Raw genomic sequence first — 25,756 nt, forward strand, 5'->3', positions numbered from 1 at the left:
CTCTCTCTCTCTCTCTCTCGTCTGCTGTGTACTCGCTTAATCTGAGATCCCAAGACCACTCTTTACCGCCATGGCGATCACATGGTCCCAGCATTGAAGTCTCTTGCTCTTTCCTCCTCCCCCATCTCCGTCTCCGCTACCACTTTGCGCGACTCACGCGCGGAGTAAAAGTGTGCGTGAACGCGCACGCACGCATTTTCACGCACATATTTTCACGCACGTACCACGCGGTGACGTATATATACCTACACTAGCGCGTTTGCCGTGATCGTTTCGCATTCGCGTGGTATTTCGATTCTCAGCTGATCCGACGATCGTTTTCATCTTTCTCACGATTATCAATCTGACCTTGCTTCCTGAACATTCTACGCCCGAGGCGTCTTATCTCCCGCGCGAGAAAAAGGTGCGATGGTGTCGCAAGTAGCAGTGAGATCGGAATAAGGCGAACTCGATGACTTTCAAGGCGCAAAGACACGTTTTTAAATAGTCTGTCTGATTAAAAATCAATCCTGTCGCGCGATCAAATAATTTTCGGAAATTCGAGTCGTTCTCAACAACGATTCGTCAAAGATATAGGTTTGTTGTTGCAAATCGTACATTCAATTGTAACAATTGTAACAAAGTTTTACTCAGATATATACTGAGCTCTGAATAAAATTCTACGTTCTCACTTTTGACATGTAACAGATCGATATACGTTAAATATAACATTTCAATAGGAGCGGCATGGATATACGCGTTAAGTGCCGTACTTGTGATCGAGGCCGCAAATGGATGAGGCACTCGACCATCGGATACAGGATACCGAGTGGTATCGTGAGACACCTTGATATTGTGTGCAGATTTTCGTCTGTAATTTTATTGTCCGCGCGTAGGAGAGGAATCCCTAGCTTTGTCCGATCTGTAAATGTATATCAAACGAAACAGAATATACGTGTATCCGCCTCCTCCTGATCATTGCGCAATCTCATTACTCGAATTGTTCCGTAATGCCGAACGTGCACATTTGGATTAACTTCGATCGGAAATATTTATCAATTGTGCTAAAACTTCCATTACGTCCACCTGCATGTGCTTATTGATCCGAACGACCACGTTCGTTGAAAAGTCATTCGAAAAGTAATTTGTAGGACAGAGCGCGGGAAGACGATCGATTACAATCGTGATATGCTAGACTGAATTACATGATTGTTTAACCAAGGAATTCAATACTTTCGGAACAAGGGAACAGATCGTGTAAACAGCACAATCATCATCCGGCAGTATCTGCCACATGCAGGTCAATGATTTGACGATTCGTTTGATTGATTAATCGTCAGGTTGGCGTCAAGAGAATGTCCTACATCTCTAGCAAATTCTACCTTCTATGCATAAATCCTTCAACCAATTTGGAGTCGAATTTCTATTTAACGAAATATCGAAAGAAATCATGTGTTGTATTTTTAATTTTTATATTTAATATATATCGTCATTTAACTTTTAAATTATGAATTTATTAAAGTATACTAGAAGAATTCAATAAAAAATTGCATCTGTACTTTATACTTTTAAAGTTTATACCACAAAAATATATTTTTAATCATTTAAAATTTTATTGATCTTTACGTTTTATATATAATTCAGAAAAATTGGCTTCCAAATTGGTTAAAACATCCGTGAATAAAAAGTGACTTGGCAGATCTAGAACGTGTACCAAAATACGCGGAAATGCTAAATTTCTCGGCTCGTTTTCTTAAGACAAGATATGTCTTTATTCGCAAAGTAAATGTTACTCATTTATTCATAGAGATTCAAAAATAGCTGTAATATCTCTCAGGAAGAAACAAGACGATGATGAGGCAAAAGGCATCTTTCTTTATCACTCGGACATTTGTCTATCGAACGATCATAACTGAGTTGATTGTATTTTATTACCTCCTTTTGTTTGGGTTGCTTTATACCACAGTCTGTGTCAGAATTAATGATAGAGTTCCTTTTCTTACGTGCTTCAGTCACCCTGTCACACTCATTATTCCTTTTTATATGCTCTTTCTTGGCCTCTTTCCAATCTCGAAAGCCAAAAAGCATACGTTGCATGCCGGTGCAATGTGGTTTGCATAAGACAAAAGAGCATAGCCCCTACGAAGAGAAAAGAGAGAGAAGAAGAAGAATTCGATGTGGTATAGTCCAAACATACCGCTATTATCTAGATCCATTTTGAATATTCCTATTGTGCTTTCTCAGAAGACATCACGTTCAAAAGAATCTACCTGTAGTTTAGTCAGTTCTCAATAACAGACGTATCCGTTAAAAAAAAGGTACGCAATTTGCATCCCCGTGCAGGAAATTTCGGTAAATTTTCTATTGTAATGCAGAATCCAAAATTGTTAATAATTTGCTACTCTATACAAAAAATATCTAAAGTTACACCATCAGTAATATTTTACTAATCAACATGAAATTATCGATAGTTATATCTTTGCAAAAAATAACATTCAAGCTCTGGTTCTAATCACTTTCAATATCCGTTAAAGTCAATTTACAATTAAAATTGCAAACTTTTCGCGCGCGCGCGCGCGCGAATAAAGTATACTTAAATAAAATCTTCTAAATCCAATATTTCCTGTTTGATTGAAACAGTGTCTCGGTCAACATGTGATTTAATCGTATCAATCGATCTATAGACATTGTCAGACAGTGTTGACGGTCAGCAGCATATTCGTCGTGTATCCCATCCGTGAGAGTTAACTCACCCTATCGATACTGTTTGCCTACCGATCTCCCGGGTTCGGTCGACGAACCCGAGAGCGCAGCGACGAGCGCGCGTGTCGATCGCAATACCGAATTGACTTTTACCTTGGCACGGAAAAAGTACTTGGGTACTCTATAACGGGCAGTATGATCACTTTTACAAACCGCGTTACGCGACTCGTCGTTTATACAGTGGACGTGGCGTGTCGATTTTCGAAGTCGGAAAGAGACCAGACAAAGCGCGGCGCTTTGTCGGCGTCCCGAGAAGCGAATTCTACACCGCGCTCTTCTGATGGCTGTTTCAAAATTTCGAGACGTGCGCCACCACGTATCCTAATGGCAACATGTGTGCACGATCACCGAAAACTCGAGTTACGAGATCCGACCGAGTACTTTATGAGCGTTCGAAGGACAATGGTCCCCTCTTGCCGCGCACGTTTCTCGAGTGAAACCAGATTCGCGTTGGGAATTCGTCGTCCAGAAGTCCTGCGTGGCTACGGAATTCTCTAATCCGTGCCTAATATCTTCTCGTCTCAAGTAGCTTGTCGCTGGGGACCCGAAGTTCTCAGTAATAGTAGGCGTAGCAGAGCCGGTGGCGGTCGCTAGCTCTGCACTTTCGTAGGTGGTCCTGCAAGATACGAACGCCGAAAGTTCTGATACGACTGTTTCGAACCATTTACCGGGGTCTATTAATGTCTTCACGAGACGATTCATGTGACTGATTCACCTATTAATCCCTCGCATTACGTATCTGGTATTAATGGTCAGCTGTTATGTATTTTAGACGCGTGTAAATTCATTGAAGAGCCTTGATACGTTCATTGAAGAACCTTAACATAATTTTATCGCATAAATTTAACAACCGACCGAGATAATCGCCATATATGTGTTACATCTGATGTACTTTAATCTTCAGATGATTCTCAATATGGACTGAGCTTTAATTCGCGATATTACAGCGAAGTATCCTTTGATGGTTTTACGGTTGGCTGATCCAGAGAATCAGTGTATCGACTCGTGTACAGGGTGATTCAGGATAGCTTCGCTTCTCTAAACTTTCGTATAACATTAAGTAATATTATGTAGTTCCTTCTGGAAGATTCCCTTTAAAGGTTCATCTTCATGTTTCATTGCGTTATTAATGTTTTATTTTACTAACGTAAAGCGCGCGTTTCAAAGGGACGTGTACGGTAACGTTAGACCGCTTTGTAGAGAGTACGTTCAGTTTTCCTGCGCAAACAGTTCCGTTTAATATCTGACTTCTCTGACCGTCCTCGCTAAAGATCCATGACGCTCGGAAAGCACGAATTTAGGAAGGAATGTACAAAGAATGTTACCCGAGATTTTTCGTCGGCCGCAAAATACTTGGAGGAGACGCTTTCAGCGTCTCTTTGACGTTTGAGAAAGAGGCACAGGTAAAAAATCGTTAAACAATTCGCCCTTGTCTGACAAGTCTAAACGCACGATGTTAATATCTGTAGAGAAGATGGACGGAAAAAATGGCCCATCTATACTCGTGCACGCCCGGCGCGGCGCAGCGTTTTAAATAATCTCACTTAATCTACGAAGGGATATTAGCAGATATACAGTTACTGTGGCAACGCCATGAAAATGCAACCGGTGCGCGGGCGTACAACGCGGACGACACTTTAATTAAACCGACTAATACGCGAAAATTTATCGCGCTCGCAAACATCGCGGTCTGTCAAGGCGGTGTGCTTGCAGACGAGATATCGGGTGTGATATTAATACATCTGGCTCGGATATCCATTACCGATCTTTAACATCCAACGAAGCGTTCGACTTTAATGAAAATCCACGCGCGTGACTCTATCGTATATTTTCGCGAGAAATTGTATGAATCATATTTCGCGCGAAAAACGCGACGCTTCCGTGAGAGCGCCGAGAGCGCAAAACGAAGCGAAAACGGATATACATTGCGGCGTATTGATCAAACTTGAGTAAAATTAGAAAATACGTGGAGAACGTAGAGAGCTCGTCGTAAAGCTATCCGATTAATTCCAGTATTACAACGTGAAATCGACACGTATCGACACGATCGATCGACGAGAAACGGACGTTGTTCTCGCGAGAGAGAGATGAATTTCTTCCTTGGACTGTCTCGTCCAAGAGCGACGTACGAGTTTAATTATTCGCGATCACGGGAATTCCTCTCCCGTCGCCGCGCCGTGCGTATCGTCGTTTTACCTGCAAAGAATGGAAACTCTGAGCCGCGTAGCGAGGCATGCCCAGCATGCCTTGCACGGGTCACACGCTCGGTTTAGGTCGATCCACATCGCCATGGCACCGCGCCCGCCCACCGATCAAACGACCGCCGAACCAACGAGATCTATCGAAAATTTTATCGATAACGCACGAGTTGAATGTATCACGCGGATAAAAGTAACCTGTCGCATGTATAGATATACATATACGCGGGATATGGACAGGCGCGAAATTGTTGACACGGTGACGACGGGCGCCATACGCGAGAACTGGTGCTTGGAATGTGGCTTATCGGTGTCGGCGCTTCATATCGAGAGCTTATCTTCAACGGGTCGCCACATTCGCCGCGTACGTATGCCTACGTATTAAGGTGCGATTCCGTGCGCATACGCGCGACGAACGCGCGATAATGCGTCGGCTGAGGAGCGAGAGAGGGAGAGAGACGAATTTCAGAGCAGCACTCCATCCAATTGTTTCATGCATAAATGCGCGACGTCCGGATTTATCGCCTCGTTTAATCCTTGGAGAGATGGCACTATTTAGAGGAACGGGCTTCCCATCTTGCCTATTAAGTAAATCATTTGACATAGGCGAGAATTCGATCTTTCCCTTCACGATTATCCCTGCTCACGTTAATCGAAAGATATTATAGTAGAATTCAATATTAACTGGAAAATCAATGGAAGAAGATAGAAATTGGGAGAAAAAGTATTTAACAATTACAGTCGACTTACGTGCATTTCCGCAATATAGATTAACTTTAATCTCGATTTTAATTTACGCTTTATCTTTTTCGAAGAATTAAAGCATTATGATCGATTAATGTATATTTTTTGTCAATGTAGATTAATTTTAATCTCGATATAATTTATCCTTTATCTTTTTCTAAATGAAAAAAAGATGAAGAGTAAATTAAATCGAGATTAAAGTTAATCCACGTTGGTACGAAAAGACATTAATTGATCAGCTTTAATTTTAAAATATATTACTTTACTAAATATTTCATTAATATCTTACTCTCTCTGAATGATAGAAAAATCATATATTTTTTAAGTAAAATTAATGTAGAATATTTCACATATGTACTCGATTTCCTGACTATCGATCGCGACTCAACGAATTGAGTATTTTCGTTTCCAACGCTATCGTATTCGACGTGGTCTCAGGCATATTATCTATTTACGACACCAAGTGTGTGTGTGTCAACTCGCGACACGTAACACAGAAGCGTGCGTGTGCGTTTGCACCTGAGGTTTCGAGCTGAATACACGCGTGCATACGGTATAGAGGAGGAGGGGAGGGGGAGGCACCCCCGGGAGTTAACATATGCTCGATTATGTACGCGATAGACAACCCCTTCGATGAGTCACTTGCAGCAAATAAAGGAGACGGTCAACGAGAAAGAGAAAGAGAGACCGTCCTTTTCTCTGCGGCGCCGCACGCAACACCTTTTCACGAACGTCGAGGATGTGTCGGCTTCACGTACCTTGTCCAATACAATCTTCTTACGTGACGCATCCATTAGTTGGCGTCGTCACAACGTCACGGGATATCGCAACGTGACGTCAGACATTTAGTGCGGAAATCGAATCCGTGACGCAGGTAGACACGTCGACGGGATTACTCAGGTTAGTATTGTCTGTAGCCGATGATTAATAACACGATTATTCGACAAACGTCTTTTTTCTTTGTCCATTTCATTTAAATGGAGGTTTTGGCTTATTCATTCTAATTTGCTGAAACTTCTGACGCGCTACGCAAATTCTGTCAACAGCATCGCGTTCAGCGCGAAAACATCTTCGGAGTGAGTACGTACCATAGCATTTCGGAGAGTTTGGTGTTGTTAACAGCACGTATAAATTGACAAGATACGCAGGGAACGAGGGAATTTTCGTGCCGCGAGAAACGTGATAATTGCGAGGAATCCAGTTACCGAACGCCGCGAACGTCTCGCGAGAAACCCACCCCCGTCGCCGTAATAGAATAGGCTAACTATATCCGATCCTTGACCTAAAAACTCATTGATCTGCTGGTAATTCTAGCGCAGTGTTCCTCGCGTCCCACAAAGCACGAGATGCGATTACGCGCCAGGTGACGACGTGACGCGCAGTTATACGCGCCGTCCAAGGAATGATGAAGCGATTCAAAGCGGAGATGTCCCTCGGTGGTAATTAAGGTCCTTTTCAAATGATAAAACGTTCCCGCGCGAGTATTCGCTTTTTGATCGAGCGGGTGAAAAATCGCTCGATTCCCACCGTCATGAAATCTACTTTCTCATAACAACAAGTGTAACGCACAAGAGCGAACTTTCTCGTGAAAGTACTTTGTACATTGAATCATCCCTCTGGCATTCCCGAGGGAATATGTCACTTTTCTATCCATGTTCCGTATACGCTCATAAACACATCGCGGGAATTAAAATAACGATTCTTGTGCAAGAGTTCGTCCATTCAACCGTGTTTTCGAGCAACGCGGCGACGGTATACGAGTAAATGGTTAGGAAAAACAAATACCTTATTGGTAAACAAAATGAACGGAGGAATGGTGCTGCAGCGCGAAGCGAAAACACGGACAATTTATTTTTTTCCGATTAGCTTTCCTAATCGGGACATTGTTTCCCCTCCATACTCCACTTTTACCGTGCCACTCGAACGTCCCGTCGTTTGTGCGAATCAGCACTTTTGTTGGAAATATAGAAAGAAATGGGCCATGGAGTTTCTCGCGTCAGCGACAAGTCTCTTCCGGTGCGTCAGGTGCGCATCCACGATCCACGGCGAACGACAGGAAACGCAGGTGCGCCCTGCACGCTCGTCGGTGGAGTTGGACGTTGGACCCACCCTACCAGCAGAGGTAGTCGTGGCGGACCCCAAACACGTTCAGCTATAGTTAACGATTACGGCGATGCGTATCGGACGCTACGCACGGTGCACTGCGTGCAGCACGGAATTCTTGAGAAAGTTTAGGCAAGGGGGGAGCCGGTCGACTCGAGTCGACAATGGAATCGGGCAAATAGCAGCAGGTAATCCCTCCGGAGTCCCCGGCTTTTCCCCTGACGCTTCCCATTGTGAAGGTCGTCGCCACGAGAAATGCAGACGAAACTTAAATTCCAAGGCGCGCCTCGAACTAGCCTTCAAGATGCAACGCGAGAAGCTGCACTGGAATGAAAATCCGCGTCGCGACGAAAATAAATAATTTTTTTCACTACGCTTGTTATATTTGCTCCTGGGAAGCTTTCAGATAGTTTGCGAGCGAAGAGAGAAAATTTATTACTTTTAAGAATATAAAGAGATAGTTTACTAAATTCTCCTGTAAACTCAGTCTTATAATTTTCATCATATTTTATTTGCAATAGAAGAAAAGCAGCTAGAAAATTTGTAATCAAAATTATTTTCAATCAAATATATTTGCAAAGTTATAACTTCTGTGTAGAAATATGACAAACTTGCGTTATATAATAAATACCGTGAAGTTTGTGAATGTTACTATATTCAAAGTTGATTGCGTACCGAACGCGCGAAGAGTTTTTGTTACAGCAGATCTCATTGCGATAATAACATTCGTATTCATCAACTTCGTTATTATAACTTGATACGGCACTCGTTATTTATGATTTCATTGTCCTTTGTGGAGCGCATTAATCTTCTTAAACTAACTGCATCACTTTTATCATCAATTATAATTCTCTTTGCGGAATATCCAACAGACTTGGTAAAATAAATCTTTATAAAATGCTAGAAAATCCAATTAATGTCTTTAGGGAAATGCAATGTGTAGCGCAAAATATTATTCCGTATAGAAAAAAAACGGTATTAATTGTCAAATACCGAGTGTTATTCTCCGCGAATAACTACCGCTACATTTCTATTAACGTGTCGGCGCATCGTTTGATTAACTCCGTTAACTATGTTTCTAGAACCGAGACGAGACGCGAGATTCGAAAGTGCGAAGGGGGTTTATCCGGATTTCATGCGGTCGCGATGAGCTGATTGCAATTTCCGCATATAATAGAGGATAAACTTGATATTCCACTACTTTCTGTGGACAGCGGGCGACGCGGCTGAATTAGTGAAATAGCAAGAGCAATAGCCGGAACTAAGTGGAACACGGAATTCATTACTGGAATGTGTTTGAGCAATTACACATCGATGTACCGTATATGCGCGTTGTTGATTGGATTTGAGTTTATGCCAAGGAACAGTATAGACACTATAATGAACTTTCAATTAGTACTGTGGTCCGAACCTTGGCAGTGAGGTCAGTGGCTCTCATGCCGATGTGAACAGACTACGTAAAGACCAAAATATTTAACCTCGATTCGTGCAGAAGAAGACCATTGCCAAAAGACGCCACAGGTGAAATCGAAATCGAATTTCATGATTAATTGACACAGATTTTTCTTTCACGTACAAATCATTTTATTACAAATATCTACTTATAAAATAATTTAATTATAAATCACGAAGATAACCGTGAATAATTTTGTTATAATAATTTTGAATTTTAAGTGTATACGTACGTATTTTAGCGATATACCTCTCTCTTGGAAATAAAATTATAAATATATCGTATAAAATTGCGTTCGATCTCTAACTGGCCTCTTTGTTCTTATTTTGATCGTGAATATCAAAACGATTTTCTTCTCATTCTCTATTTAACATTGAAGATACCGAGCGAACATTATTGACTGCTCTCTTCTATTTCTTTAGATTAATATTATATTTCTTGCGTACAAAATCTGAAATGATTTTTTATAATTATGTTCTTTATATACTGATGAAAAATATTTGGTTTTTTATCTCTTTTTTACTTTCATAGTAATTTATTCACTTGGCCCTTTTAGCGAGAAAGAAAAGTTGGTACTTCTAAGGTTAATTTTCAAATAGCTCAAAATTGTCATTAAAACAGGAGACTCGATTTCGCCGCTTCATATCTCTGACTAATTAAATAAAAAGGGAAAGGGCGCACGAATCCATCTCGCAATAGAGCCCGTGTTACACGTAAAATTAATTACAATTTGTCCTGAAACGTAAAAAGGCCGAGAATGTAAACACAACGATGGGTCGGTGGATCTGACATTACCCTACGGCGTTATTACAGCAATTGTACGCGATGCCGATCCCGCGCTACTATCATCATCGCGCTCGCTACATAACAGCGGTAGAGGAAACGCGATGCACCAGCGAAATGCTCCATTTCCCAGATACCTCGTTGTTGTGCCTCGTTATACGCGGGGATCGGTAAGCTATGCAGTATTTAAGTACCGTTTTCCACGGCGAGGTATCCGCGCAGCCGGTTGCGCGGTGCTCAATTAATCGGCTTGATTAACGACCGTTCCTGTCAACGACCACAGGCTATTATTCGCAACTCGTACAGCTTTTTATCCGCGCTTTTACATACTTGTGTTTCCGTGTTTCAAAAGAATTGCTGAACTTTGAACCGGATATTTCTTGCGATGTTTCAGCAATGTTGTGCAATGCAAGCGATTTCAAGTTGTAAAGTCGCGAGATGCATTGCAAAGCGAAAATTGGATTCGGGCATAGAAAGGTGATACCCCGCTTATACGTCAGATATATGTATACGTGTACCGTAATAATACGGTAGAGCTAGAGATGATTTTGATGAATGTAATGGCTTTACGAGCGATAATTTCGCGCGATCGCATTGTTACGATAAAAGAAAGAATATATTTTTCTGAGAATTGAATCCTCTTCAAAACAGTTTTATTTCTTGAGAGGAACCTACTGCGTCGTATTCATTCATTTAAAGTTTTTCCCCCCGTCGTATTTTCGGTTTATCTGATAAACAGCCCTTAAACTCGCGCTACGAGCGAAACTACTTCGTCCCCGTCCATTACATCACGACGCACAATCGGAGAGTAGAAACTCTCAACGTCTACGAATGTAGTACGGTAGAATCTAACTTCTTGCTGAAGGGAAGTTCGATTGCCGATCGAACGTATCAGCTAAGGATGTCTGCGGTTTGTCTCCGTCACCGTAAGCCGCCATTGTCCGGCTGCTATTTCCAGAATCATAGCTGCTTTCCTCCATTCGAGGGAGGCGATAAAGCGTAAATAGGTCGCCGAGACGATAAGTTACGAATATGATTGGATCCGATATGATCTTCACGATGTAGGTCATGTTTTTCACAGGTTTATATTCTGAACGGGATATTTCGGTTGTGATTATCCAGCGAAATGATTCGCCATTTACTCACGATCGTTAAAATCATCGCCTTCCTGCTGAAGCTACATGTAAGTACCTATCGTACATACAATATAATGTGATGCATTCAAAAGAAAATTCATTTTCCGATATAACTTTTTTCGCTTTCAGACTGTACATAGTTTTATGTTTGCTATTACGTCCTAAAAACTGAAAAGTGTCTAGTTTTACGGGCGTAACATTTTATTAACTCAAAGCTGACGCTAGAATTTTCGTAACAAACACCAAAAAAACGATTTTGCTGAAGTATCTAAAAATTTAACTAAATATAGATCTAAAAGTAATATACTGTTGGATCATCAAAATAATTATTTAGGACGCTTAAGCATGATGATAATGTTAAAAAAAAATATTTTAGCAACCAATTTGAGTATCCTACAATTATTTTGAAGGTACAACAAAATTATTTTCAGATTTAAATCTAGTTAAATTTTTAACCTTGGTAAAGTCGTACTTTTCGTACAATTACTGACGCTGAGTCTTTGAAATCTATTTAATCCATGTTAATTAAAAGACACTTTTTAATTACTTTTAAGGAAATAGAATGGCATAACTCATATAAAAAAGGAAGAATATTAATTGTAAGTATATTTTTAAAAGAATAATCCGCAAATGTAACATAAAGAAAATTGAATTGTTTGACAAAAAGATTTAGGTATATCACTAACTATATTAGGTATTTAAATATAATCGAGTAGGTCCACAAGTAGGGTCTACCACTGCCAGTTCTGAAGGATTAAGCTTAGCGAAATATATCGACGTCAAAATGTTTATCCGTTCGCTGCTCTTTGTCTGATTTTAATTCCAGCGTGGAAGACTAAGCAAGACAGGAAATCAGTACATCTCGAGAATGAAATCACGTCGCTCGTATATAAGACAGTAAAATGATGGAATAGCGTCGCGTATAACGTTTCCGAGATTTACGACGAGGTTGACGACGGCGATGATCCACGTTGTATTCGCGTTTACACTCGAGACGTCGACAGCGTCGCAACAGGCGACTGTACATAAAATTGTTTACAGAACTGTTTACAATTGTTTCACACGAGAAAATGTGTGCATAATTTCGACATGGACTATTGTGCTATTGTTATGTCAAATAAACCCATGTTTCGTTATTCACTCTATGAATTACAAAGTAAATATAATAATAATGACAAAGTTATTCAGTAATTTGCATTATTAAAAATAAATAAATCGTCCTCACTATACATATAAAACTTCTCCCATTACATCGATGAAATGCACCGTGTAAGCTTCGGTTCAGATTACGAAGCGAAGCGGTGCTTAAAGAAAGAATTTAACAAACGAAACTCTGCGTTCCAGTTTTTCTTTTTGTATTCTTACAAAATACTTGAGAATAACTGCATCTCTGTTAACAGTTAAGTAATCTTTACACACGATAAGATAACACTTTGAACGTATCTTCGAAACAATATCTTCGCTCGCGCGTTCAGCATCCAGCTATTTCCTCGTGCCAATCCAATTTCTTCTCCTTCGTATTAATTATATAACCGCAATGCAATCACCGTGTGTGCCGTGCGGATAACGTAACATGACGTAACGACACCCGAGTAGATGTAACGCAGTAGCAGCGTGTCTCTATTTTATCTGCATATTTCGTGGAGCGACGTGCCACCTGCGACATCCTGAATACGCGAATGCGAGCGCGTTTAAATGAGCGTTTGTTGGAAATCGCCAGGAAAGTTCGAATTAAACCAGACACTTTCTTTCCGTACTTTCCGTCAGTGAGTTCTGGAACACTTTTTCTGCCGCGGATTCTTTTCCGCGGAAAACTAACGAGGGACAATTTCCATGTAACAATATTATTCAATCGTCGTAGCGCGGTGTTTTTACGAATTAACGAGCCCTCCGCGTGGCGGGTATGATCTTACGCTCGAGGGTAAGTGCGAATGCGAGAACTATCAAATGTCTCGTGTACATCTGTTACGTTCCCGTAACAGGCAATCCTTCTGGAGCGGCGGTAACTGTATAAAAGGCGAGAGGCAAGAAAAATAGAAAGAACTTATCAGCGTTTTACTTCTCCTTCACAAGCAATTTAAACGTCCAATCTAATTTAATTTTCTACACGTATAGCTCATTATTTAACAACATTAAAATTAAATTACGAGGTAGATTCGTACGATTGCAAATGCAGCTGAAAATGGATTAATCTTTCGTACTTGCTGTTTCTAATTATGTAAATAATAACGGTATCTGTTTTATACATTTAAATTGTCGGTTGTTTCTGTATGAAATAATATTGTATCGATCAGAGAAATCAGAGAGAAACGACAAGCGCGTCACAGTATTGTAACGTGTTCGTATAATTAAAGAAAAATTGTATAAGAGATTGCAGCGTTATTGTCGTACACTGCACTTTATTACATACACTCGCTATATAGTTTGTTTTTAAATTTGCAATATTTAAAGAAACGCATATCTTCAAGTTATCTGCGTAACGTAACCGACCTAAATTGCCATAAATTGTGCAGCCGATCTCTCTTCCAGAAGAGCGGCTTGTAGTCGGAGGAACTCGCACGGAGTTATTGCCTTCCCAGAGGCGCAAAAAAGTTGAAGTAAAAAGGTGCAATGTTCAAAAATGCGTACATGTTCCTGTATATAAGTACGTCGTGGCGTGTAAAAGACCGTAAATGACACACATGTATACAATTATTGAGAAAAATTTCATTGCGAGAATTCTTCTCTGAAGATGATTCTTGGAAAATAAAAGGGAGAGAAAATATTTTTCAAATAAAAATAACATTGTGAAATAAATGAGTGTCATTTCTCGAAAAATTGATTTCAAAGAAAATTCTAAAAATTATGTAATTCGTTTATTAAATACAAAATTGAGATTCTGTTAAAGAAAATCCATTAAAATTCAAATCAAAAACATCGTATGCCGTATTTACTTGAAAGTTAACAATTAAGAAGAAATTACGTCACTCACTTATAACCTAATCTATTGCGACGTGTGTTTCGTTAAACTAAAGCTCTTGAAGCTCCTTCTACAAGATATCCTGTCAACAAGGGATGTGAGACTTATCCTCAGTACGAAGTCAAGAGCTCGCGGGTCTTTCAAAATCTTCCTTCGTATGGAATTAGTCTGACTGTAGCCCATGAGAATTAGCATGAACTTGACGCGAGGCTCGGCGTAAAAGGCCATGAATGATGCGCATAATGCGTTAGACGTGAACAATGGGCAGCAGGCGTGTCGTCAGTACGTATACACAACGTCGCCGATCCTCGTCACATCCACGTTGCACCACCTATATCCTATATCCTCCTCCCTACCGTCCCCCCGGTCGATCCTCTCTCCTCTCGCTGTTCCACCTTCCCGCGACAGCTCGTCCATCCGCGCATCGCTATCCTCTTCCTCCTTCCGCGCACATATGCATGCATGTACGTATTTCTCTTCTTGTTTTCTTTTTTTTTTTTATTTTGAAAGCGGGATATACGTGGTCGGAACAGGAAACGCCATGGGAGAATGAGCAATCGGTATTCCGTGGCTGTGTCACACACAGCGGGCCGCAATATTGTAGAGAACGCGCGGACGCTATAACGAGATGTACTATAGCTCTGACTATACAGTTGCGCCGGCACTGCCGCGATGCCGGCACTGCCGGCAGTAGGAAGGTAGGAACACGTTCAATCACGGGAATGCGCTTCGAATTTGCCCGCCTCTTTCCCCTGCCCCACGTCGTGCAAATCGGCCGTGCGTCTCGCACGTACGCGCACAGATTGTCATCCTTTCTTGCCACGCGGAAAAACACTCGCGGACACGCCGTTAGCGAAGATTTTCGCGTACGAATCCACCGTCAGATTGTCGAACTTATAATGCTTACTTATAATGCTGATCATTTTTTTTAATTAATTTTTTTTTTTTAGTAATTGTTAATGGAGGAATGGTAGATTTGAAGCTGAGAGATCATTCTCAATCAAAATTTTATGTGGTCAACGTTTCACAAATTAATCAGAGATTATGATGCTGTAATCGAGTTATTAAAATATGGTTCTATTTGCAATTTTCAAAGTGGTATTGATTAAAATATTAAGATGAGAATATTTTCTATCTGTTTCTAAAAACGAGATATAAATGCTACGATTGATTAATGTACGTTAACTTTTTAGAATATATCTATCTACTTCCCCGAAAACGTAGATGTAAATCAAATTGACGTTCAGTTTTAATTAATACATGGAAATGGACGAGATACAAATAATTATATATAGTTCTAATTAATGAGCGTATGATGTATTCTGATTCAACGCAATACGATTCGACGAAGGTGACTTTATAGATCACGATACATTCGTTTTTTTAAGGCAATCGCTGATTGTGAGCTGTTCAATACAAATGCTACTACGACGTGAAAAAATGTCACCGTTCCAACCGGACGCGCATAAACATAAACGCAGTTGCCGGGCACGGACGATATCGATTACGAAGGAGCGAATCGATATCGGACATGGATATAGCTAACGGACATGAAATTACGAAGTATGAGGCTGTACATACGGTATTTATCGCTAAAAGAAATTATTTTTACTGCTTGGTAAATTTAATGGATCACCGCAAGTTTTTTATGCTCCTGTTTTTTTTTTTCATTTTTTACCATTAAATATTTTGACAGCGTTAAACAAGGTCGATAAGGTCTTGTCGGAAATATCAGAAAATATTTTCCGGGGATATCGATTGCACGGTTAAGAAAAACTTTGGAAAAAGCGCTAGGATTGCATTTGGGTCGTTGCAATGTATACTAATGCAAAAAACCGGCTTCCGCAAATGGAATTCTATACGCGTGCCAAAAAATGCGTCAGCCGCAATAACTACGGGCTTTTAGGACGTGTCTCGCATGAGATGCATCTTGCTTTAAAGCAGGGAAACTAGGGCACTCGGGACAGGAGCGGGGGGGAGGGACCCGATCGCGATCTCATCTTTCCAAAGAAGAGCGATGGTAGACTCTTCGCATAGGATTGCAGACTAGCTTACGAGACCAGTGAACGTTTCACGAGTTTATTTTCGGATCATTCACCGAAGCGGCCTCTCGTTATTTAAAAGTACCCCGTGTCAATAGGGCACATTCATTCGCATCTGAGCGACATGATGCACCTGCGGGCGCAAGCTCGTGAATAAATTGACGGTGTTCCGCTCGTTCAGAATAGGTCCGTCAACGTGTTTTCATTATTACACCGTTAAACTTTCCTCACACTGTTAATAATCCATGGTGTTAATTATTGTCTACCTTTCTCCCGACGCATCATCCGCTCCGACGCGTACTGTGTCGTAAACTATTAACTGTCTGAGCCGAGAGGACAAACCTCGACGGACGGTCGACGCGTTCAGTTTATTAAGTTGGAAAATTAAAAGCGGACAATGCGGGCAGTTATGAGAGAGCGTGAAACAACGGGAACCAGTCATGCGGCGGAACTTGCAAAAGATTACATTTCGAGAGAGCCCGCATCCGAGGAAAGCGTGAAGGAGAAGAAGAAGTGAAAGAAGGAGAACGAGAAGATGAATAACAAAACGAATAAGAAGACGAACTCTTATCGCCCTTAGCAAAATGACTCCTAAAGCATTGAGCGCGCGAGATAATACACTCTTCTCGCACAAAGAGGACGCATTAATCGTGGAACTAAAAAGAAAAGAAGTCGGTAGGTACGATGGAACGAAATTTCTTCGTTCGTCGCAAAATTAGAGAAGCTTGTATACGAGCACCAGCTACTCGTGCTGAGCCGTCGCACTTGAAAGAAATCTCTCTCTCTCTCTCTCTCTCTCTCTCTCCTCTCCGTGTGAGCTCCGTGTATCCATTTCGTGTCACGTTAGAATGCACGAAGGAGAGAAGAGAGAAAGAGGAGAGGAGAGAAAGTGAGAGGCTGCAGAGGGAAAGAGACAAAGAGAAGAGGGAGGGAGGAAGAGCGCGAAATTCAGCGAAGGTAGAAAAGAAGAGAGAAAGAGGAATCAGCGGGGCAGAGAGCTCTGTCGAGCTGCATACCGAGGAGCTGGAAAACGCATTGTTTAGGCTGCACTCACACCGGCTCAGGTGGGTGTGTCGCGAGCGTGAAATACCGGCGAAGTGACTCCGTCGAGTGAGCCTGGCAGCCTGCACTTCCAAGTGCTCGAGTCGCGCCGCAGATTCCAGCGGACCATCTCTATATCTGCGGGAGAGAGAGAGAGAGAGAGAGAGAGAGAGAGAGAGAGAGAGAGGGGTATTTGATCTACCGACCGACCGGAGATGCGACTCTCTCCGCAGAATCGATTCCACTATGATCGCACACTCTTCTAAGGCGCATTTCAGATTAACCCACTTGTCCGTAGTTGATCGCAGATCGGATAATCGCTTGCATTTTTACATCGAGTTGAACGTACTTCTTCACAATACCTTGGAACTGAATGGTATTAGGTTATTACGCGGAGCGCGGAACGCGACGTGTAAAATGAATTCGCTTCAAAAATCCTCTTCTAATGTAGAAATGTAGGACACTAATTTCATTTCGGAGTGTGAGAGATAAAAATTATTTTTAAAATTGAAAGCCAGCGATTTCGAGAAATGTTTTATAGTTGCGTTTAAAAAATTCAATCGGGCAAGTAACGTGAGATTTTAACGTATATATTTCACGTAGTAATTTTATGTAACAATGTTTAATAAACTCGCTATGCTAATGCGACAACTGACAAGAACAAGCGGCATTAGATGCAGCGTCGGGAAATATCGCATTGCAAAATAAAAACGATCCAGTGCTAAAACTGTGTCACATTCTTTTTTCTCGCGTTATTCTTAACTCGTAACTTTTCTGAGACTCATAACCGGTTTTAATTAAGGAATATAATGAAAAAATGAGTTCCAGACTCTTCCTACTGTCTTACTATGAGCTATCTCGCTCCATCTGCACGTATATATCTTGTCAGTCTTGTTCTTATTCTTTTTAGCATTCTCAAATGAAATTGCACCTTGCTTCTTCTTTTCCACAAATGTTTATTGCTATCGTTTATAAAAGTGTGTATGTGGATGTATATAAATGTATGAACGTTAGGAGTGTATAAAGTTTGCTAAATCCAAATACGTGTGCGGATCTCAGTCTCATCCCTCTGGGAATTTTAAAAGATCGCACTCCAAGTACGTTGATGGCGACATCCAACGGACATCGGCTGAATTTATGCTTCGCTATCGCGGTAAAGCAGAAAACGCGGGGATCCACGAGAATTCAATATAGATCCAACTAATTCATTGAATCCACTCTCTCCATCAAACAATCTCTCGAAGAAAGACGCACATTAGAATAGATAACATTGAAATCACGAATCCCGATTAGAAAAGCGATTACTCGAAATAACTATTAAGAAGTGCTACTCGCTCGCGCTAAATTATGTCTCGATCGTTCTATCGAATCGTGATCAATTACGCGGTCAAATAAGTAACGATAATATTAACGAGCGGTTTCGAGAACGGCCGATAAAAACTTTTATCTCAGACTATAAAGACGAACGGGATGGTCATCGTTTAGTGAGTTAAGCGACGAATAACGGCGCATACAAACGTTAGAGGATGACCCGATGGAACGTGTATAAAAGACGGTGGCTACAACGACGAGAAGTCGATCTGACCCGGAGGACACGGGGGCATAAAAGTTCGTCCCCGATCGCGCTTACAGTCCAATGCACTTACCTGCAAATTGGTTCGTCTCGCTCGTCCGGTGGATTCAGGAAATTGCCGTCGTTCACCGCCGAAGACGTCGATCCCCGCGGCGACCTCGGGCCGCCCTCCGGTTCGCCAATCAGCACTTCCGTCCGACCATTTTGGAAAGGGCTGCTCGAGCGCCGTTCCCCGATTCTTCCGCTCTGCACCGGTTGCTATCGGGCAAACGGACGCGAGTTTTATGTCTTCGTAAATTGACACGCGAAACATCCGTACAGCTTATCACATCTTTTATCTACAGGCTCTTCGATCAGTCAGCGGATTTCATCCTAAGCTTGTTCGGACGTTCAGTTAACTTTAGCTATCTTTGCAGCTAATAAAAATTTTGCTATATTTTGAAAACTTAAATTCACGTTGTCGCTACATGAATTTTAACTCTTCCATCAACAATATAGGGATCTTCGAGAAACAGATCAATTTTTTTATTGTTCTAGATTATATAAAAATTTGATAAAATATCCTGATAACTCCGAGACAAACAAGAAAGACAAAATAATGTCAATTTGATATCATATTGACTGAACTTGTGTCATTTTTTTAACATGATTCAGTCAATATGACTTAGTTATTTTGACTTTCTTGTTCTTCTTGCGACTGGTTGAAGATTTAATCGCAGCTTTTTAGCATCATTCGGATAACATTTGGATTGTAATTTACTTATTTTTTATAAATTTAAATTTATCTAAAATACACAATCAAAATATCAATGGTAATCAGAAAAATTTCATTTGTAGATGAAGGATTAATTTGAAGCAAAATGCACAATTTGATAATCCGATTGATCTATGCATACTCGGTTGATTCAATACATGAATCTCCATAACTGATTATTGATGTGTTAAACATATTCAAATCGTTTAACAAATAGAGTCGTAATTCTCATTTAGCATAAACGTAAATGAGAAAATATTTATAAAGAAAAGTACCATGGTTGGAATTGCCTGGCGGCTAATTCGGAGAAACGTTTTACGGAACAATAAATAACAGTAGCCTCGTGAAGACTCCCACTTAACGTGCCTAATGTTGGCAATTAAGCGTGATAAACTACCAATGGCGATTTACTATTCCGGAAACTGTTTAATAATTACTTAAGAAATCCAACGGATGTTGCTTATGCAAGCGATTAATGTCGACATAACGTAATGTTGGGAAAAAATGTGAGGGAAAAGTCTACAGTTGCAATATAATTAAATATCTGCTAATTAATATACAATGTATATATTATGTATACTTTTCCAATTGTTTATGTTTCAAAATTCATTGTGAAAATTTAATCACGTTATATTTAATCATTTTAATGTTACATGCGGATACTGCGGATATTTAAAAATTAACATCTTTTTAATAATTATCTTCTAATTAAAAACTAAATTTCTTTACATGTATATTAAAGTCTTTTAAAGAATAAATTACCCAAATACTATTTTCCCCTTGTACAGGGTGGGCCATCTATTGGTACGTTTTTACAGGGTGGGCCATCTATTGGTACGTTTTTAAAAATGCGATCAAATGAGCATACATTGATATTTTTTATTAATTTTTTTTTTGTTGTGAAGCTAAAAGTATCCGCGTCAAGAATGAAAAATGATTTCGTTCATGTGGCTCCCTCTAAAAAAAATTAATAAAAAATATCAATGTATGCTCATTTGATCGCATTTTTAAAAACGTACCAATAGATGGCCCACCCTGTATTTCTACACTTCTAAAGTAAACCGTAAGTTTACGTTACCAAGAGGTTCGCCTCTTCGCAGCTGTGTTGCTTTTCCAAAGCTTCCTTCCGCTCCTGCGAGGTGTTTTCCACTCGGATGTCCGCCTCTTTTCCTAATCCTTTGGGAATCGTACCGTTGCTAAGTTTGGTGGAGAAAGAATTCGTCTCCAATTCCCTGAAACAATTAGGACAAGGATGGATTAATTAATTTGTGACAATCAAATTAATCAACCCAGTCGCCAATAAGTAATAACTATAAAATAGAAAATTCTCCGACTTTCTCTATTGTACAAAATAAAAATGGGCCGCGCGAATGTATCGGCATTGTGAAAGGATATCAATCACGACAATCGCAATTTGTCACATCCGGTCGGTTACGATGCCTCTCCTATAGGCGCCGCATATATTTTCTCGCTTACTACACAGACGTTGGTTTATTATGCTTTGACAGGAACATCCCAGGGGATATTAAGTCTTTGGAAATTAATTACAAGTATTGCGCCTGTGAAGCGACATCGTTTTACTGCATCCACGACACAAATTGTTTTTAATCGATCCTGAGCCACCTGTGACCCCGAGAATTCTGACATTAAATTTAAGATGAAATTTTTTTTATGACAAGTCTCACTGAGTTTTATTCTCATTAAGAAATAATGAGAGAGTGAGATAGAGAGAGAGAGAGAGAGTATCCGCCCCCCCCCCCTTTCTCTCGTCTATAACAAAGTTTAGTAACGATATAAAAAGAAGAAAGATGACTTACTTGTCCGCCAAAGTAACCGTAATTTGGCCATTCGATACGTCTTTTGAAGTGGAGTCTTCGCTCGTGGACGCTACTGAATTTATTGTCTGAAACAATAACGATAAATGATCCGTGATATATCTATGTGATTCTCGCTGAATTTTAGTCTCGATGAAATTGATCTAGAAATTAACTAACATCGCAATAACGCCTTTATTCCAGTAATACCACACCAAATGTTGCATGCAAATTTTTTTGCAAAAAGGCTCGACAAACAATAAATTCTAGCGTAATTGCAATTTTTTTATTTGGTTACAATGATTGAAAATTTGATCGTATAAAGAGTTGTCACAATCACGCTATGGTAGTACGACGTAGTATTCAATTTAGTTTTATAAAAAATGGCTGATCGCACAGTTTCACTTTATTTTTATCGCACGTGCTTCCGCACATTTCTGGGCAAAATACGATCCTCGTGTTTATCTCTGTCTCCAACGCGTGACGTGTAAATTCGCAACTCGCTTATGTCGTTCTACATTAATTCTAAAGAACTTAATTCTCTAATAAACTAATTCGTATAAAATGTAATAATAATAACTTCGTTAACATTATACAACCTATTATTGAGTAAAATCCGAAATTAATCATTTATACTTAGTGAGTAGCTAACGACTCGATAAAGCTAACGATCTGAAAAAGAATGCTAACAATTCTCTCTCTTTTTAAAATATCTTTTTTTCAAATATATGGTGATAGCAGTGCGAAATTTCGTTCCGTTTAGTTTCGTTTTGCTGAAAAATATCTAAAAATAAAATAATTTGAAAAAAATAATATGTAAATAATCTTCCACGCAGAGTTTATCTTTTTTCGTTCAAGTAAATGTTATAAATTACACATCATATATTCTTATATCACTAAAATTTCGTCTATTTATAGCGATAGAAAGTTGAGTTATCATTTTGAAGTGGTGTTATACATTATCTAGATAGAGATTACGTGTAGATGTACGACATTACAATTTAGAGAAAATCTCATCAGTCTGAAATGCCTTGAGCATCATGTTCATATATCTTAATACATTCCAACATTAATGTTATGAAAAAACTGACGTGGCAAAATGGCCAGACAATTTCCCAAATGGCACCACCATCGTCGACAATTAACCTGAGGTCTCTTAGCCCCACCTTCCACTTATTCCACTTATTACGCACTGATATAGAGAGAGCCAGGGAGTAATACGCCGCATTGTTGATAGCGATACGGCTAATCGTGCTGGGAATGATACGGACCGTAATATCAAGAAAACTCGTTAACGGTTGTGTTACGACATTCTCGTACGGTTTCCGTTCCGAGATGTGTTTCGCGCGATACGCGAGAACCTGATGCGTGCCTGCTTACGCGAGATTTTAACCCGCATGCCGTATCGCGATCACGCGAAACGATCCCGCATGCGACCTTAAAATATCTCGGTCGGAACGCGGTAATAACGACAATGCGCGAAACTTTTCTCAGACGAACCGACTTCCAAACGATTGTTAATTCGATGAGTACCTTCCGTGAAAGAGATAAAAAAAGAAATTTTTATAATTATAATCATAAAATTATAACATTATGATACAACATCACAAAAGTTATTTCTATAATATGAGCCATAAACGTTAGTCGAAGTTGAACTTTCACTAATGTAATAGTTCTTAATCGAAGCGGGTTTAAATGCAGAGTGAATAAAGTCAATTTTCAACTCATATTCGACCGGAAATGTATTTGGATGTGAATTACAACCCGAGGCAGAATTATGGCATCATTATATTAAGCGCTCTCGAGAGATTCAAATCAGTTTCAATAAACGATCTCTGTATTTTAGAACTAAAAAAAATCTGTCGTCCCCAAAAGTGATAGAATTATTTTCATCTCTCTAACTATGTATTTATAACTATTTCTAGATACGATCTTTGTTTTATTCTCGATAATAAATATAAAAATGTTAAAGTAGGAAAAAAATCTGTCGGACAAACTCGAAAGAATTTTCACGCGTCTGTAGCGTCGACGTTCGCCGGGATTATATCGGTTCCCGTCACTGCTCAAAAAGTACGATACTTTCGAGTGAAGTGTCGGATGGCACCAATATTTGTCGGTCGGTTACCAACTCGGCGAAAACGTCGGGTGTATATCAATACAGCTCGGACAGCTTTACTCCCGCGACGAGCCGCGAGCGCATTGTCGCGCGCGCTTACGGTAATACGCTCTCGAGGGCGAGGAATTCCCTCTCTTTTTCTTCTCAGCGCATATTACTCTTTCCGCGTAATTTCCCCACGACAATGGCGACGCAGCGCCTCTGGGTAAAATCACGAGGGTGTCATCGGTGAAACTCGTTATTGCGTAATCCAAGTGCCAAGGGTTTCGGATGGTCGCAAAGCCTTCGACTGCATATAACGCGATGCAACGCACACGCTTGCCTCCGTACACTCCCGTAAACAAGGCCGCGCATAATCACCGTCCGTCCGCCTCTCTCACTCCGCGCTCATTTACTTGGCATATTCCACATTTCATAAGCAGCCTCCGTGACGACTCCGTTCGCTCGCTCGCGGCCGATCGATTCATTTGCACGCGCCGAGCCGTCCTCGCTACGCGGAATTTCAACGCGGTTTGCACGCGGATACGTCGCCGCGCGTACGAGTATAAACGATAAGAATCGCCGGAAGACGTACGCGAGAAACGTGCGATGTCTTTTAACGTGCATCTTCTTCGATTGTTACTCGCGCGTGATTGTCGGATTGCATTTGGATTGCGGCATTCCTGTCAACAGCGGATTAAGGTCACGGGCGGAAATTGATTTTAAGGCAGCTGTACGAGGCATATTGCGCGCATAAATAGAGAAATTTTTAAGCGAGTTAAATATTATTTCGTTAAATAATTAACGTGGGAATGTATAAAAATAAGAGAAAATCGAACGCGATATAAAAACGCCAGGCGGAACGAACTACGGTTTCGTTTACATTTTTTTTTCTACGGAAAGCAGCCAGGTATATGTAACAATTGATTAAAAAAACTCCCAAAACTATGAGAAAAATTGTACGCGACGGTGGATCTAAAAACCGGCTCCGGCGCAACCTGTGTTAAAAAGATGATTTCTTTTATTCGGCACGGCGTGAGAGGTGCACGAGATCGTATCTCGGCGGGGCCATCGAATCGTTCGAACATGATATTAACAGGCAATTTGGCTAATTACGTGTCTCGTTCTTACATACCCGCTGATGTAAAATGCTATGGATGTCGCGCGGCTGGATCTTCTGGAGTGCCGTCAATTTCTGCAGCCTCTCCCTCGCGTTCCTGCGAACAGAAGAAACGTCCGTTTGAAAAGCTTGTCGCCGCTTATCCTTGGGAAGTCGAACGAGATACCGAAGTGAGTCACGGAAGTCAATCCTTTATCGCGCACGAAACTTTCGTGTTTTCGTTCGACGCTTCTCTCTACCTTTCTCGACAAACGCGCGCGATACGACTCTGTTTGCAAATTACTACTGGAATCTTCTGTGAAATCTTATTCGCGACGGCGACAAGTGATTATCTCCGTTCTCATTAAATGTACTTTCACAGAAGTTAATCAGGCAATCCGAAGCAATTTAATGGACGTAATTTTCTCAGATGAGTCGTACAATCGAACGATTCAGTCTTTCCATGATCGAGATAAATCGCGTCTCCGAACAGATTAAATGTAATAACAGATTTTGCATTCGAGAAAAAAGATATAATGGAACAAGTAACGTGAATCAAGAAAATTAATTCTATCGTATTATTAATATCGCACTGCTAATAGTAATATCACCGCGTCTACAAAGGATAACGTCAACTGGATCGATATTAGTAAAGAGTAAAAAAAAGAGAGAGAGAGAGAGAGAGAAGATATCGGGGAGAGCGAATTCCCTGATTTTACGACACCTCATCACGAGCTGTCATTATCGGCTCGATTGGAACGCATGGTGCTTTCGAGCGATTCTCGTGACATTTAGATGACGCATTCTCTCGTTCGATCAAAAACACGTTCGCCCGCTGGACACTGCCGCCTTTTATGTGACGTTTAATCGATACACGATTCCGCCCCGACAGGAATGTATTTACTAGAAGCGGGGCACTAGATCTCATCTCGCATACGTGTGTACATTATGTCACGTATACAACGTAGACGTACGCTATAACGTTGCGCTCAAGATGCGCACCCGTCTCGCGTTTATACTATAAGAGTTTAGTATAAAAGCTATCTCTCACCTTTCGACGGCGATAACCCAGGCGTCTCGTATCCGCCCACTTCCGTTCGGCCCGTCCAGCTCCTCTGTCGGGAATTCACGAAGAATTAATTAGGCAAATTTATCGCGCATTTAACAGGCGTCAAAGAAGCCATTACCGGGCCGCGGCTATAGTCAAATATAGCGGCGGT

General features: G+C 40.6%; 1 protein-coding gene across 4 annotated transcripts in view; it reads right to left on the bottom strand.

Annotated features, from left to right (window-relative positions):
• LOC108763647 (uncharacterized) overlaps window positions 1–25,756 on the bottom strand; it is a 67,831-nt gene that overhangs the window by 24,782 nt on the left and 17,293 nt on the right. For 3 of the 4 annotated variants that reach the window (XM_018511491.1, XM_018511483.1, XM_018511473.1), the window contains 5 exons: window positions 25,588–25,651; window positions 24,573–24,654; window positions 21,346–21,431; window positions 20,607–20,760; window positions 18,848–19,032 (listed from right to left, as the gene is read on the bottom strand). In XM_018511491.1, coding sequence (XP_018366993.1) covers window positions 18,848–19,032; window positions 20,607–20,760; window positions 21,346–21,431; window positions 24,573–24,654; window positions 25,588–25,651 — 571 coding nt within the window. Of the gene's footprint in view, window positions 1–4,938; window positions 5,209–18,847; window positions 19,033–20,606; window positions 20,761–21,345; window positions 21,432–24,572; window positions 24,655–25,587; window positions 25,652–25,756 lie in introns of those variants that run through there. The other variant, XM_018511499.1, reaches the window with a different exon arrangement.

The sequence above is a fragment of the Trachymyrmex cornetzi genome, unplaced genomic scaffold, assembly GCF_001594075.2.
Source record: "Trachymyrmex cornetzi isolate Tcor2-1 unplaced genomic scaffold, Tcor1.1 scaffold1118, whole genome shotgun sequence".
Lineage (NCBI taxonomy): Eukaryota > Metazoa > Arthropoda > Insecta > Hymenoptera > Formicidae > Trachymyrmex > Trachymyrmex cornetzi.